This window comes from Symphodus melops (assembly GCF_947650265.1).
Source record: "Symphodus melops genome assembly, chromosome: 2".
Classification (NCBI taxonomy): Eukaryota; Metazoa; Chordata; class Actinopteri; order Labriformes; family Labridae; genus Symphodus; species Symphodus melops.
The window spans coordinates 11357368-11372700 of NC_136692.1; the positions used below are offsets into that span (position 1 = coordinate 11357368).

Sequence of the window (15333 nt, forward strand, 5' to 3'; positions counted from 1 at the left end):
TGGATCATTTATCATCCACGATCAAAGTTTTTTTTTTTAGCTACTTGATGCTAAATAAATATCTGGCTGTATTTTTTCCTGGCAAGTCAGAAGTCATTTAAACCACACGTTTCTTTACTGATCACAAAAACCACGTTGTCTAGTAGCTGATTTTTAAGAATCCAATAATCTCTATTTTCATGTTGTAAGCCTGCAAAGTTCAATGGCTATGGGCACATTTGATTTAAAGGGCATAGGCCACCCGCTCCTTCCTGGAGCAGGACACATTCAGAGATTTTTGCTTAAAATTTGGTCTTTTCAAGTTTGATCTAGAGATCATGTTGAATAGATCCTTTTACACAACATAAATTCATTTATAATCATACACTTAACCTTAGGAACACACGGTTTGCGTAAACTTGTGCTTTTTAAACGTTTATGTACCCTCCATGAGGTAAACCTAACTCCCCCCCTTTTACTGAACTTAGGGTCTTTACTGTATCAGTGTACTGTGCAGTGATAAGTCCGGCCTGCAGAGAGATAACTGTCAAAGTGTTCCCTTATGGTTCTTATTAACCAAATAATTTGCTTTATTGAACATATAAGATGCCTTCACACAGGTAACAAAAACAGACAACTGATATGCTTGAAATCAAAAAAGAAAAAACCCACATTTTATTGCACTTAAGTTATAAGAAAATAAAATTCTAAGTGAATCAAACAAATACACAATCCCTTTAAGGTTTTTTCTGTCTGTTTTCTCTTTTGCCAGGCAGTTTACATGAACTGAAAAAATAAAACACCTGCAACAAATCTGATTTCTCAAACCAGATCATAAATTAAAACGGAGAAAACAACGAGAGGAGATAGAGCGAGATTGTTTTCTTTTTTTTCTTTTTTAATATACAGTGTTATACCACTTTCACAGTTCAGCTTGAGTTGTGACTCATGGAGATTGAGACGACTTTTCGTTTGGCTACAATGTTTCTGTTCACGTTTTGTTGCCTTTTTGTGTATTTTCCCCCACTGACGATCCACGAGGCCGCTGATTTTATCTGCAACATGTAACACTAAGACTCCTGCAGCCCGTCAACTGATGCTTGTGATGGTCTCCTCTGTTGCTTCAGACATCTTTGAATGTAACAACAATCACACAGGAATACGGACAGTTCTGTCATTCCAATCTGATACATCTGCTAGTTTTTTTTTTTTCTTTGCCAGTCCACACAGCGTTTGTACATTTCCCCAAAGGACAGGCTGAGAGAGCTTTGTCCCAAGGAATGTGTTTACAAGTTAACACACGCACTCATGCACGCGCACACACGCACACCAACAGTGTACATCCCCCTTGTTTCCTCTATGCAGACAATCCCATCAGAACCTGTTGGACGCTCCCTCCTCTCAGCCTCGTAGAGGCACGTTTGGCTCAAGTTTCAGTGGCAAAAAAATAAACAAAATAAAAACAAAAATGTTGGATGTTACCTTTTGTCATCTTTTGTTTCTTAAGTCCAAACATACATAGTTCAATTTGGAATTTTGCCTGGGACTAAAACGTCACAGCAAGTAAAAGTTCCCTCTCTCTCTTTTTTTCCACTCATCTAGCAGCATAAATACAGTTTGGCCACCGGGGGAAACAGAAAAGGGTACGGGGCTCAGGGAGGGGGCTTTGGGGGCATTAATCCACAGCGCTTGGAGTAAACAACCTTTACTCCCTCCTCTCATCACAGCACTGGCATTGAGGAAACCACCCCAAGAAAAGTGAAAAATATGGACAGCATCGGGGGTTGTGTGGAGACCAAACCAATTCAGGTTTGTTGAAAACAGAGAGGAAGAACACCTCAAATAAACAAACGGGGAAAAAAACAACCTTTTGACATAATGACAGCAAACCTAAACAGAGCAGCTTTCTAATACTGGGATTTGTTGCTGTTGGCAACCGCGAGGACAGAAAAAAAACACCAAAAAAAACAAAACAAAAGGAACCCCCTTTCATGTGATAAACCAAGAACGGATTGAAATTCACAGTTGTGTTTGTGTGCGATACTGTAAAGAAATCAAACTAATGAAACCGAGTGGAGAACAACAAGAACGGAAATGGAGTGACGAGAAACAAGCCTGATGACAGGCCGAACCCTCCAGACGACAACAAGCAGCTCTTTACCTGTAACTGTGTGTGAGTTTTACCACCGTCCTCGACTTGTATGATTTGAATGTGTGGGCGCGCATTGTTGGGAGAGGGAAGGGTTATGTGTGGAGGGGGGGGGGGGGGGGGGGGGGGGGGGGGGCACTTTAAAAAATAATATATCTCTGTACATCTCAAAATCTGTCAGGCTTGAGCAAAACCAAGTCTCTGTTCGAAGCTGACCCTGAACCGAAAGGGCAGAGGGTCACTTCAAAGAGTTCAGTCTTCTTTTCTTTCCTCCCTCTTCTGCTTTCTCCCAGCCAATTCAGGGACAGATCAGACATCCCCTCCCCTTTTTTTCTGCTTAGTTTTAATCCCTCCGACTGCTCCTAGGTGTGGAGGGTCAAAAGCAGGGACTGACCCAGTGTGATGATCTGCGACTTTGTCGGTAACATTTGCCCAAAAAGGGACACAAAGGGGGAAGATGGTGGTCGAGGACAGGACAGCTGTTGTAGATTTAGCAAGTTTGGGTGAAGAGTGTTGGGATTTCCAGGTGCCTCGTCTCCCATTCCCTCTCTCTTCTTTCCAATCAGTGCTTTTCTCTTTCTTCGTCCTTCCCCATCGCATCCCTCCTCACTTCATGTCCACGTCAAAGTCCAGCACCAGCAGCTTGGTCTCCTCCGTGCCATTACGACTGCCCACCGCACACACCAGCTTGGTGTTGGAGGCTCTGATACGCCACACCACACCGCCGCTCCCGCCACTCTCCAGAGTCACCAAGTTTCGGATGAACTCGCCCGTCTTCAGGTCCCACAGTTTGACTGTGCCATCATCCGAGCTGGTGATGACAAAGTTCTTGTTGAACTGGAGGCACGTGACGGCGCTCTGGTGTTTGTGGGGACCTGTGGACAGATTGAAACAAAAGGGTTAAGCAGATGCTATCTTACAGCGAGCTGGAAGCGCAAATGTTTAAAATACACTGCATGCATTTCTAACAGAGAAGAGAAGAATGGCTCTGGTGCCGACCTGAGATTGGACATGGCCCATGCTGTGAAAACGAGAGCACTAGAGTATTTTCAAATTCCATTTCTGCACATCTCCTTTTTTACGTACGCCAATGATCAATGATCGTAGTTTAAGAACCAAAGAGATATAATTGACTGACGAACCTGAGCATGAGGCGATGCTCGTACTGTACCACCTCTACTTAACAGTTTCATGGAAACCCTGCCCTGAGCCTCTGCAGTCCCTTGTGGAAGGGTGGGCAAAAGAACCAAAATACAGAAAAAAATTACAAAAACCTCAGTAATCCTGGGAGACAAGAAAAAAAAAATCCCTGTTTTTCTTGCTGGAGCTGCTGCAAGTGTGTGAGTTTCTAACACCTGCAGACCGGCTTCAGGACGAGCTGCACAGAGATGCCAAGACTCTGGTCGCTCCCTGTCACTGAGACTAAGCAGCTCCAGCTACACCTCCGTCTGCATGCTGGCAGCTGGCAGGAGGCCACAGTTAAAGCGAAGATGGCGGCTTCACTGCCTGCACTGAGGTGACTTTATGTTTGAGTGTACGTGTGCAGTGACTTAAGATTCCCCCAAGGGCTTGAAAATGACGTCTTAATTAAATCTATTAGGGCGACACAGTGCTCGCAAACGAGGGTTATATTTTAGGTTTGTATAATGGCTATTTCATTTTACATGTATTGAATTTCTTCCTGCTTCCACAATCATTGAGCTTAAACATTTTTTCAATGTCTCTCTCCAGTATGATCAAAGGCCGTTATTTACCCGAGTACACTACAATGCTGCTGTGCACCAACCCCCAACATGCCTGCCTCTCCCCTCCTCTTCCTCCCCTCTCTGCATTTCCACAACAAAGCAGGCTGCTCCATCATTACCTATGCTCTCTTTGGCTGACAGTGAAGACCTCGTTGTCCGCCTATTGTCTTATCAAAACACACAAGTGAATGGCAGAAAATGTCCGCTGACCTAATTATATGACCTACAAAGTGCTACAGGCCTTTTTCGCCCTCCACTGTAGGGACACACGAACACACGTCCTCCCCCACGGCCGGTCTTGTCCCTCCCCTCTCTCTTCAGACTCTCACTGGGGCATCTCTTTGTTCAGCGAGTCTGTGTGTGTGTGTGCGTTGGTGTTTGCAGGAGCAGCATACAGGGTTGTAGTTTGCTAATGAGGGTCTTTAGGGGTGGAGCACTGCTGGTTGCTGCTGCTATTCAGCAAAGGATTTCAAACTTCCTGTGAGGCGCTAATGGAGTTTGAAAGTGTTTAAACAGACACAAAGGAAATGAGGCGGCAATCAGGAGCAGCAGGAGGACAAGGTGTTGGCTTTGCACTGCGTCTCACACTCACTCACTTACACAGGCAAACATGTCGTTAGACTAGGTTCATTTGGAGCGTCAGGTTGAAGCTATGACTCTATGCTAAGTGCTCGTTTACTTTTTATGAAATATTATTTAAAGCTGGTTTTGTATTATTATATTAATACAATAATATCTGTAAAGGTGGTGTTCATCTTTTCAGTTTGGCAGCCTGTTGCACAAACTCATAACTGTGTACAGTTTTACCACCTTTACTTGAACTCGGTCACGAGCTGGTAGTTTCTCTTGAAGAGACCACAGATCACAGAAGTGCTTGACGAAGCAGCAGGACGCTACAAGGACATTATTTGCCTTTATATCACAGCTATGTGCAGTTTGATAGACATGTCAACAAAAGAGTGGCAAAGAACAGACCGGCGAAAAGAAAACACACTGCAGCCGTTTAGTTACGTGCAGGAAGGTTGCAGAAGTCGCGCGCATGCAGTCTGTAATCGTGCACTGAACCTCATCTAAATATCTGAGCAGGTCTATGGTATCGCTTTATGTCTCTGGCTCTTCTAATATGACCCAAACCTTTTTTTTTTTTTTTACCTTAACACCAAGACAACAGTTCAGGTCAACTTCAACCTACAGTTTAGACGTCGACTCACCTTGCAGTGTTTGCAGGCATTGGCCCGTTTTGATGTCCCAGATCTTGACCGTGGAGTCTGCGTTGCCTGAGACCAGGATGTTGTCTTTGAGCTCCATGCCACTGGTGAGGGACTGATGCCCCGTTAGCGTGTGAATGCAGTTGCCCGTCTCCACGTCCCAAACTCTTATAGACGTGTCCAATGAGCCGCTAACCACGTGGATCCCATCAAACTGGAGACAGAGAGAATTCCAGTTCAGACTTGACACTGAATGTGAATGAAAAACTGGCTGACAATCAAGACGCCCACTGTCACCTTAACTTGAAACAAGCACTCTTTGTTTCGATTAGCAAACTTGAGATGACAGTAATCAAAAGAAATGAATTGCATCGATCTGTAAAGCATCTCTTTTTGATCAATTTTAGAGCAACAACTCTAAAAAAAAAAAAAAAAAATCCTGATGATGCAGGGTGCAACAAAAACCAATCTATCAGTGTAGTAAACAGCCTCTTCTCAGAGGGAGACGGTCCCGACTGAAAATGCACTGTAATCACACAGAGTGGGTGAAAGGACATCTCAGAGGACACACGAACGCATTGACAGTAATAAAGGGTATAAAACACCAGAGGAATCAGATCATATCACGTTCTTCATGGCTTTTTTGATGTGGTTCACCGTCCTGGAATCAAGGACAGTTGAGAGAGGAGAGTGTCGTCGACCCACTTACACCAGCTGTTCAGACATTTTAAATCGGTCTAGTTATAAAGGCGGAGATATTAACCGCTAAGTTTAAGGTTTAGCAGCTGAATGAACCGAGTTTATCTTACAAATAGAGAGAGGCTGAAGTGTAAAAGCCTTCATTTGGAACATGAATAATTGTTTGTTGCTTCTAAGTTGAATTGTATTAACTGGAAATATTTTAATAGAAGACTAACCCAAGTGTACTTGAATTCAAACAAATCCTGCAAACTCTTTAGAATAAATGAAAATAAAAGCTGCAGTTTGATATTTACCACTTCATTTTTATTGTTTGAAGTCTTCAAGAAGTAGAAAAAAAAAATTGCATTTGAGGATTACTCTCTAAACCTCTAAAACTGGTATTTGTTTGTGATGCTGCGGCTTCTTATTTTCCCATGGTTGATGTTTTTTCTTATTGGTTAGTCCAACAGATGTTACCTTGAGCACAGAATATCATCCCTCAGGAGGGCAGAACATACAAACAGTTTGAAAAGTACATATAAACCCGGGTCTTCATGCAGATTGTACTTGACCATCCAGCTGTGGTGGAGCTTGTGCGTGTGAAGCCGCTCACCTGTAATGAGTACACTCTGTTAGTGTGGCCCTGCAGCGTGTGGAGGCAGGTCTCCGTCTCAGGGTCCCAAACTTTGACCATGAAGTCGTAGGCACCGCTGACCACCCGCCGCCCGTCGTACTGGACGCAGCGCACTGCTGCCACGTGGCCCATGAGGACGTGTAAACACTGACCTGTCTCAATGTCCCAGACGCGCAGTGTGGCGTCACGAGAGCCACTGACCACCCTAAGGAGAAAAAATCCCCCACAAAGACAGAAAATCAGCCATTTAGGGGTCATGTATTCAATGGCTGGATTTTTCTCACACAATATAAAATATAAAAGAAGTCTTTTGTTTTGAGCTTCTGTTCCTGAAGAAAGAATGACTTCCATTCTGAGGATTATTCGGCAGTCTACACAACACCTTCAGTCACACATTAGCACCTTGGCAGCTACACAGACGTGTATGAACATTTCCTTTCACTCCTCCAACAACGACCTCTCAATGCTGCACATTCATGTTCATACTTGTACATTAAAAACACTCATTGAACTGAACCGGCTGCCCTGCAGCAGTGTCTACACCCCCAATATGAAGAGGAAAGATTTATATCAGGTTATAGAAAAGGAAAGTCCCTTGAGGTAAGATTGTTGCGTAAGTTTTGCAATTCTCACATTATTACTCGCGAACAATTTATACGAAGAATTTTATGAGGAAAAACTTACACTGTTGTAGAAAATCACCAATTGACATTTCTTTATTAGTTTCGACCCTATTCCCAAAACTTCAATAAAAACTGAGACATTCCACCAGATTATAAAGTCATCTGTTAGCTTGAGATCCTCACACAGTGCGTACTTAGTATTTCAAAAATACCCCACAGCGCTACACAGATGGAAATCACCAACATGTTATTCACTGTCCGCCTCCAGCTCGCAGCATTTCCACTCAGTGAGTAATCAAATGATATACAAAAACCTTGGTGGGCCCTAGGGCGAAAAGAGCACTCCGAGTCTCCGGAGTGTAACAGTGAGTGAATGAATGAGCAGTCACTCAAGACAGCGCTCAGCGTCTGTTTAATCACTATGAGAGCACACGCTCACTCTCAGACAGATACTGTTCACAGAGTGGAGCGGCAGAGATGCTCTTTTGGCTCGGTGACATCGCTGTTCACTCAGGCGTCATGGTTCTGATCATAATAGAACATACGGGACTTTAAAGGGACACTTTGTTTAGACAATGCTGCTTTATATGAGGATTTACATGAGAAGGTCCACACACAGAATGAGGACCTGTTACATGCTGAGCTTATGAGATAAGGGTTCGCAGATTTTATTTTCTACAGTCCGAGCCAGGTTAGCTTGTACCTATTATTTCTGGTCTTTATGCTAAGCTAACAGCTGCTGGCATTTCTTCATATTCAAAGAAATGAGAGTGGTATCGATCTTTGCATCTTAATCAAGAAGGACAATAAATTAATGTCACCACATAAACTATAAGAAGGGAGAAAAAAAATGACCTTAAGGTTTAAACCGTGGACTTTACTTTTTGCAAAGCTTTTAGGTATATTTAGTGCAGAAACAAATTAAACAAATAAAATTCTCCTTATAGTTTGTTGGCACAAAAGTTAAAGAGCCGTATGTTCAATCACTTCAAAAGCTGAACGATAAAAAGATTGACATGTCAATCAACTCGTCCACTTAACACTAATTCTGTCACCTGACAATTGTTAGCTGATATTGTATGATACCAAAATCAATACAGTGCAAAAAAGAAGCTACAATAGCGCTTTGGTGGCTGAGTAATACTTAATGAGTTGGCTGCATACCTTTTCTCATGTAGGTGCATGCAGCGCACTGTTGAGGTATGCCCATAGAGGGTGTGGATACATTCTCCTGTCTCTGCGTTCCAGACCTTGAGTGTGCGATCAGTGGAGCCGCTGATAATAATGTTGTCTCTCATCTGCGATGACCACACGCCCCCTGTGTGGCCCACCAATGTGCGCAAACACTGAAAAAAAAGACAAGAGAAGAGGAAAAGCCTTGGTCAGTGTAATCCTCACCGCTGTTGAAACGTTGGTTGTTAGAGACAAAAGTCATTCAGGATGATTTCATTCATAAATATCATTTTTCAGTTATAGCACTCTTGGAATCACATTTGCAACTTTCTACCATACAAACTCCTTTTTGCCTTTAGTGGGTTGGAGGACAGGGAAAATGAGATTCCTGCGACCTTTAAGAGGAAACTTGAGCTCAGTCATTTTATACCGGCTGCTGCGGTGGGACAAAAATTCTCTGAGCTTCTATAATTGCTTTTACTTATCTGTCAGGAAAGCAAGAAATTCATTCCCCCTGCTGAGGGTTGACAACTGTCTTTAATATAGAAATGCACCCATTCATCCTCATTAGGGACGGTAGATTAGCTATTGATTAAAGCAGTTATGGAAATCTTTCTGATCAATTCAATTTGTGTTTCCACAGTTTGTCTCATTTGTCCCCTGATTTAATTATCCTAAATGTATCAAATGAAGAAGAAGAAGGAGGCTGTGGTGGGTTCAGGGTGGGGCGTGTTGCTGAAGTGTACAACATGTGACTCCGCTGACTGAAGCTGATAAGCAGTGATTGCCGTGCAAGGCGAGAGAGAAGTTTTATTGCAGCAGGGTGAAAAAGGAGGATGCTGCTGCAGTGATGTGCTGAAAACAGTTTCTCTTCTGTTTAATTGAAATACTGCAGTTTGCTGTAATCAAACTCTAAATGATGCAAGATGTTCCTGTTGAATCAGAGATGTGTTTGAGGATCCAAGAACCAGAATGATGGAGGGTGATTAGAGCCTACTTGAACACTGTGTGGGAGGACAGAATACCTCAAATGAAGGGCTTAGGTGTCTTTATCTGTCAGCAAAACAAACCTCAAATCTGTCGTTGAGAATGAAAGATTTGAGTTCTTTTAATGAACCTGAGAAGGTATGTTTATTTTATTTTTTTACACATTAGGGTTTACACGCATTTTAAAAAAAAAATCTTTCTATCCATTTAAACAAACAATGGGGGAATATCCACAACAGCATCCACAGAGCTTCAAAATAAGGAAAACTCATTTAATACCCCTATTCTATTTTTAGACTCCTTATCGGGCTTGGCAGGAAGTATCAGAAAATAAAGGTCTGCAAGGCTACAGCTGTCGGCGGCGAATGTGTTTCAAAGGTTAAAGTAAACCAGCAGAGTTCAAGCATCACATAATTGTAGACTCACACTGCCTGATCAAAGATCACCCAGGCCATAACTGAGACTACATGAAGCTTGCTTAAAGAGTCTCCCAGCTTTGAAATATTTTTATTCTTTATCCATTTGAGAGTTTAACAAAAGAAACTGAAGGACCGAAAAGAGAAGATTTTCATTAACACTACAAGTACAAAGTACTCCAAACCTAGCCAGGGATGATATCTATGTCTTCATGGCTGGCAGGAGTCGGTTCATCATCGCTATGCCTGTATAGTATTGTTTTCTTAAAGGTAACACCTTATTTTAATTTTATTTTAGACCAATTCTTTAATCATTTAAGATAGAAGTAAACAGATGAACTGGTAATGTGTATTCATCACGGCCCTAGCTTCATCCTTGGAGTTGTAATTTCTGCATTGCTGATTATTTGAACTAAATTTGTGTTAAGGTCAGGTCTCAACTCTTAGTTTGTTAGAAAGGAGGAGCAGGTGAGCCGGGAATCAATGCAGGCGAAGCATCTGTAGGAGGACGCCTCTCCGTGGATACGACAGCAGTCCACAGGTCTGCCATCTTGGATCAGCCTGACAGTTGAGCCTGCTGCTGACATCAGCACCAAGGACACCCAGCTCTGTTAGGCAGCAGGCAGCCACCTTTGAAGCTATTAGATGTGTGCAGCTGGACGTAGGTGTGTGTGTGTAAGATTGACAGCTTTCACTACAGATGGAGGACAGGCAAAGACAAGGTTATCAAGTGAAGACAGAGCCTTCTAGTAACATCTAAGCAGGAAAACAAGCTGTTTGAAATTCTCCTCACAGCTCGACTTCTTTTCATTGTGTATTTTAGATCAATGAGACATCTTTATTTTGATGCTTACTATGCCCACTGTGTTGAAATAATTAATGATTCACAAAGAAGATTTAAGCAGGAAAAAAAAAAAAGACTTTCCTTAAACTATTGATGGAAGCATCTGCTAAAATCTTGTCAACATCACGACTGATGCCCTATTCAGTGACGTGTTGGGAATACTGTGGGAAAGGAATACACGAGAACATGTTGACGCTTATGTTACACCATTTCACTCCCTCCCTACTACGACATCACAAGGGAATCTTATGAAACGTTCGCACAAAGATTCGGAGAGAAGGCAGCACAAGTGGCCAAGGAGAAGCATTAATACAGCTCCACCTCTGGCACAACTTCTCTACACTGTGACCAATTTCTTTTTCCACACTCGGAATTTAAATTCTCTTACCGAAGGTACCGCGGCTGCAGCAGCTGCATTGCTAATATCTCCTCTGAAGAGAAAGGACAGATGTAGCTGCTGAGCTCTGATAGCGTGAGCCAATTCACCCTCATAATCTTCAACAGTCCAAACTCATTACAAGGATTCCCGATAAATGAAAAAACAATCCAAAGTCAAACATGGTGTCCTATCAGAGCATGTAAGTGATGGATCAGAAGCCACATCATCAGTCTAATGGCACGAGGCTTCAAAAGTCGACCGTTTACAGACAATCAGAGCTCTTCATCTGTTGATCATCGTGCCGTTATCTCTCATTGATCCCACTCCGAGTAAGACTGAAGTTTGATGTTAACAGTAAAGCTTTTGAAAAGCACCCTGAGCTTTCGATGAAATATAAAAAGGCACCCCAAGGTCAAACAAATCCTTCTCCAAATGAAGGTTATGGAGTAAGCATTTTCCTGCCATCTCCGGTATTAGCGATATGAAGGACAAGAGAGTTTGGACATGCATACAAACCATCTCTATATCTGACTGACCGAAAAATATGAGATCTCCGGTGCTCTCAGCTGTGAGGCAAAATGACAGGGAAATCTCTTTAAGGGCTGCACTTTTTAAAGGAAAATTAATATACAGGTATTTAGCATCAGTGCTTTGATAACGGTATCAAAAATAATCAGGAAGAAAATATATCGCTGAAGGGACATTTTGTGACACATCTAATATGTATCATCAAGATAATTAGGATCAGCAAATGATGGATGTCAGAAAGGTATCTGAAATAGTTAAAAAACCTGCAGCCACTTCACTGTCCTCAAAATATAACAAGGAAAAAGTAGAAATCAAGCCCTCAAAACAAGCCGACAAAGACATTGAAAAGTTTTGAGCACAAAGAGGAAAAACAAATGAAGGTGTATGTAATCCTATTATATTGTTACTTTACTGTGTCCCTGGGATCGACAGCCACAGCTTCATATAAAATGGTCGACTGTGCTTAATTGGCCATTCCCCTCGAGTGAGGGATTCTCTTTCTGGGGAGGAAGAGCTCAGGAAGCAGAGAGGTGAAATCCACAACAGGAGAAATGTGCTGGGAACGCAGCACCTCCAACTGAAACGGATTTAGGCTCATCTCGACTTCATGAGCAATGTAAACAAACAAATCTGAGTCGGATTAACGTTGTAGAGACCCCCAAACAATGTGCTGTGTGTCTGAAAGCCGGATGGCTTCACGAAAAGCTGCCGTGCCTACTGGTGATGTGACTCATCGCAGACTTCCACCTCAAATACGGAGATACTGTAGCTGTAATTCACCAAGCTGGCATCCATATATCAGTCTTTGGGTGACGGAGATATGGATGGGGCTTCATGGCGATCAGATGACCTTGAGGACAACTGTTCAGATCAGCAAGTGCTGTGACTGATGCGAGTAATCACTAGCTGGCTGAATGCAGACTTAACTATGTGTTGGTTGTTACAGCAGTGAGAAGCTCTCTGTTCTTTTGTGTGAAACAGAAAGAGAAACCTACTGTGCTGTGATCATGCAGAATATCAATTCCTCTCCGGTTTTTTTTTTTTTTTTCTCCTCTTTGATTGTATTTGATTTCTGTGAAATGAAAGAGCGAGTCCCCAGCCCAACCTGAACTCTACTATGTGCCAGGTGAAAATGAAAGAAAAAAAAAAAAGGAGTGGAAGAGAAAGAGGCAGCAACAGTTTAGAGAGGATTTTTACAGTGTGAAAAGCTCCTTTGAAAATGGAGTCCAACACTGAGACATGTAAGCGCAGCGATTTTGCAACTATCTGTGAAGCTCTCTCCAACACCACAGTACAACCGCTGCCTTTCTCTCTAATACACAGCATAAAGCTGCAGCACAAGGCCTGTGTGGCTGCAACAGCTCCAGCAATGAATACTAACAGCGCTTGCGGACATGTGTTGTGTAACAAGTCTGTCAAATAGCTAAATGTAAGAGGAGGAGTGGACTGATACGGTCGTGAGAGGATGTTTTTAGGTGACAATTACTACCTATCAGGTTAGAGGGAGCTGTCAGATGTGAAGGCTGGTGTGTTTTTGCAGAGAGATCATTGTACAACACGCTATGCAAGATGGCAGGAAGCCTTTACAACTGTTCAACGATAATTTACTGACTCCTTCGCTTCCCATCAAGTCTGAAAAATTAACAAAGCTGATTTAAGATGAACTGCGGGCCTGCAGTCCATGAATGCCCGTAGGAGAAGAGGAAGCTGTCAAGACTTAAGGAGTAAACAGGATATAGGAAAAAGGAGATAAACCTACCTTTCCTGTGATGGCTGACCAGACTTTCAGCGTGTTGTCGTCAGAGCCGCTGACGATGCGGTTCCCACAGAACTGGAGGCAGGTGATCACGTGGTCGTCGTGACCTTTCAGCACCTTGGAAAGGGGACAGACAAAAAGATGCTGTCAGAAGGGCGTGAGGGACAGGTGATCTTGGAATGAAAAAAAGCAAATGTCGGACAGTGACATGTCTCTCGTGCTTTATACATCAGATAAGAGGATAATGTCATGAAGTGCTGCAGGTGTACATAGGAGAGTTTTATGCTGTGTGTGTGTAGGTGTGTGCGTATGGGAGTAGGGGGGTCTCTGCTGGCTATTATTGGGTCGCAGGACCGCTAGCTCAGCAAACGACTGAGCACACTCTATATGCAAAGACTGTGAGGAGCTCAGTCACCAAATTTACATCAGTGGCAGCCTAACACGACCCGAGGCTGTTTGAGAAGGCACACAAGGCCCATTAAGGTTCAGCTCGAGCATGCTGGTCATGTTTTATGGAAACTTCTGAACAGCTAGAAGACACATTGTGTATTCAGATTGAAAGAGAGCAAAACGGTGCTGTTCTGCAGAGCAGTTAGCAATTAAGAGGGGAAACGGCGGCGCACAAACCCCCGACCCATCGCTAACTTTTCATCAACACCACACCTCAGGTAACTGATGCAACTGCATTGTTTTTGGACTCGAGGCTTTTTGATAGCTAATCTAGCCGACCTGTAGTGCAGCCATTCCTAGGGATTTTAACAGTTGCTGAGAGGGGGGGGGGCAGAGACAGATGTCCATCTACCACTGAGTCACAGCCGCACCTGAGGTTACTGTTACTCATTCAGATAGTACATTCAAGAAGGCTACTAATACGACTCGAAAAACCATTCCAAATAAATATAGACAAATAGTAGAGAATATATGGATAAACAGTTAGAATGTGTTCCTTAAACTAATGTATAAATGGTCGAGATTATTGGAACTAAAGAAATGGGCTGAATCTGAAGCGTTGAATGACACTCCTGTTGTATGAATAATGGATCTAAAAAGTATCCACTTCTACAGAAGCAGTAGGGTTTGGCATTTAGAACATGATAGACTTCAATTAACTAAGGAGAAGATGAATTTGGCTGACAGAGCTTGCGGGGGAACCTCAGGCTAAAAAAGGTCAAAACCAGTGATGTGGAGAATTTGAAGTTTGATCTACCTTGGGTGATTTGAGGTCCCCTCTCCTCCAGTTAGTATCTATTCTGTGCTGCCTGATGTAGGCACTCTTCCACGGGCTGTGAGTGAAGCCAGGCTTGACGATTTTCCTCTTCTTGAGGGGCAGAGGCTCATCGATGCCTGTTCGGAAAGAGACAAGGACAGATTGGACTAACAGGCACAGTTTTTTTTTTCTTCCCTTGAAATGTTTATTTCAAAAACCAAACAGATACCAGCACAACTTTAAACCCAGCATTTAGCTCCACTCTGCTCCCGCTGCGGTGACTCCTGCATTGTGTCTCTCAGTCTGCATCCGTTGCAAACGACTTCACACACTCACCTTCTTCCCTGCATTTCTCCCTCCACAGCAAGTTGTCTTCTGCCAGGATGCGCCAGTAGCGACACGTCTGCGCTGCTTGGAGGAGGTCCTTCGGTTCCAGGAATGACAGCACATACAAAGCCAGCTGTTGACAGAAGGAGACAAGGTGTAAACGGAAGAGAAGACCCCCAGAAAAAAAAAAAAAAAAGGAGCCTTTATTCACTGCAGCAGGTGTACAAAACAGAAAAAAGCCCGTTGTGGGAGAGGATCAGACTTTAAGTTAACTAAATAATGAAAATAAAAAAGAGCAGCTGAGAAAACAAACTGGATGTACAACCTATATAGAAAATATTAACAGAGTGGATCTAACTGACAAAGGTAGACAACGTCATTACAAAGGATTAAATCAACAATTTTATTGAGGCGGAATAAAAAGTAAACAACAGTAGCGTCTCATAGAGGGTCATAAAACCAGTCCTACTGTTAGTTAATCCAAAGCCTGCATAATAACAAAAAACTTAGTATAATGAGCAGAAACCGGCTCCTCTGAGCTACAGGGAGAAAAACACAATAGTTTGCTGTTTTTTTTTTAAATTTAAATTCAAAGCTCTAAAAGCAGTGTCTGCTGAGCTGCAATAATCAGGTCAAGTGATCGCTCTGTGACACTTCAATGATTATGGGTTCATTATGCAGGATGACGTGACACCTG

General features: G+C 42.8%; 1 protein-coding gene across 2 annotated transcripts in view; it reads right to left on the reverse strand.

The window, feature by feature from the left end:
* Window positions 1–534: 534 nt before the first annotated feature.
* Window positions 535–15333, reverse strand: part of fbxw7 (F-box and WD repeat domain containing 7) — a 63327-nt gene continuing 48528 nt past the window's right edge. For both annotated transcript variants that reach the window (XM_079372375.1, XM_079372376.1), the window contains exons 5-11: window positions 14646–14769; window positions 14310–14446; window positions 13106–13219; window positions 8184–8365; window positions 6376–6601; window positions 5085–5295; window positions 535–3003 (exon numbers count right to left, since the gene is read on the reverse strand). In XM_079372375.1, the coding sequence (XP_079228501.1) occupies window positions 2735–3003; window positions 5085–5295; window positions 6376–6601; window positions 8184–8365; window positions 13106–13219; window positions 14310–14446; window positions 14646–14769 (1263 nt within the window). In that variant the 3' untranslated portion in view covers window positions 535–2734. The remainder of the gene's footprint in view (window positions 3004–5084; window positions 5296–6375; window positions 6602–8183; window positions 8366–13105; window positions 13220–14309; window positions 14447–14645; window positions 14770–15333) is intronic.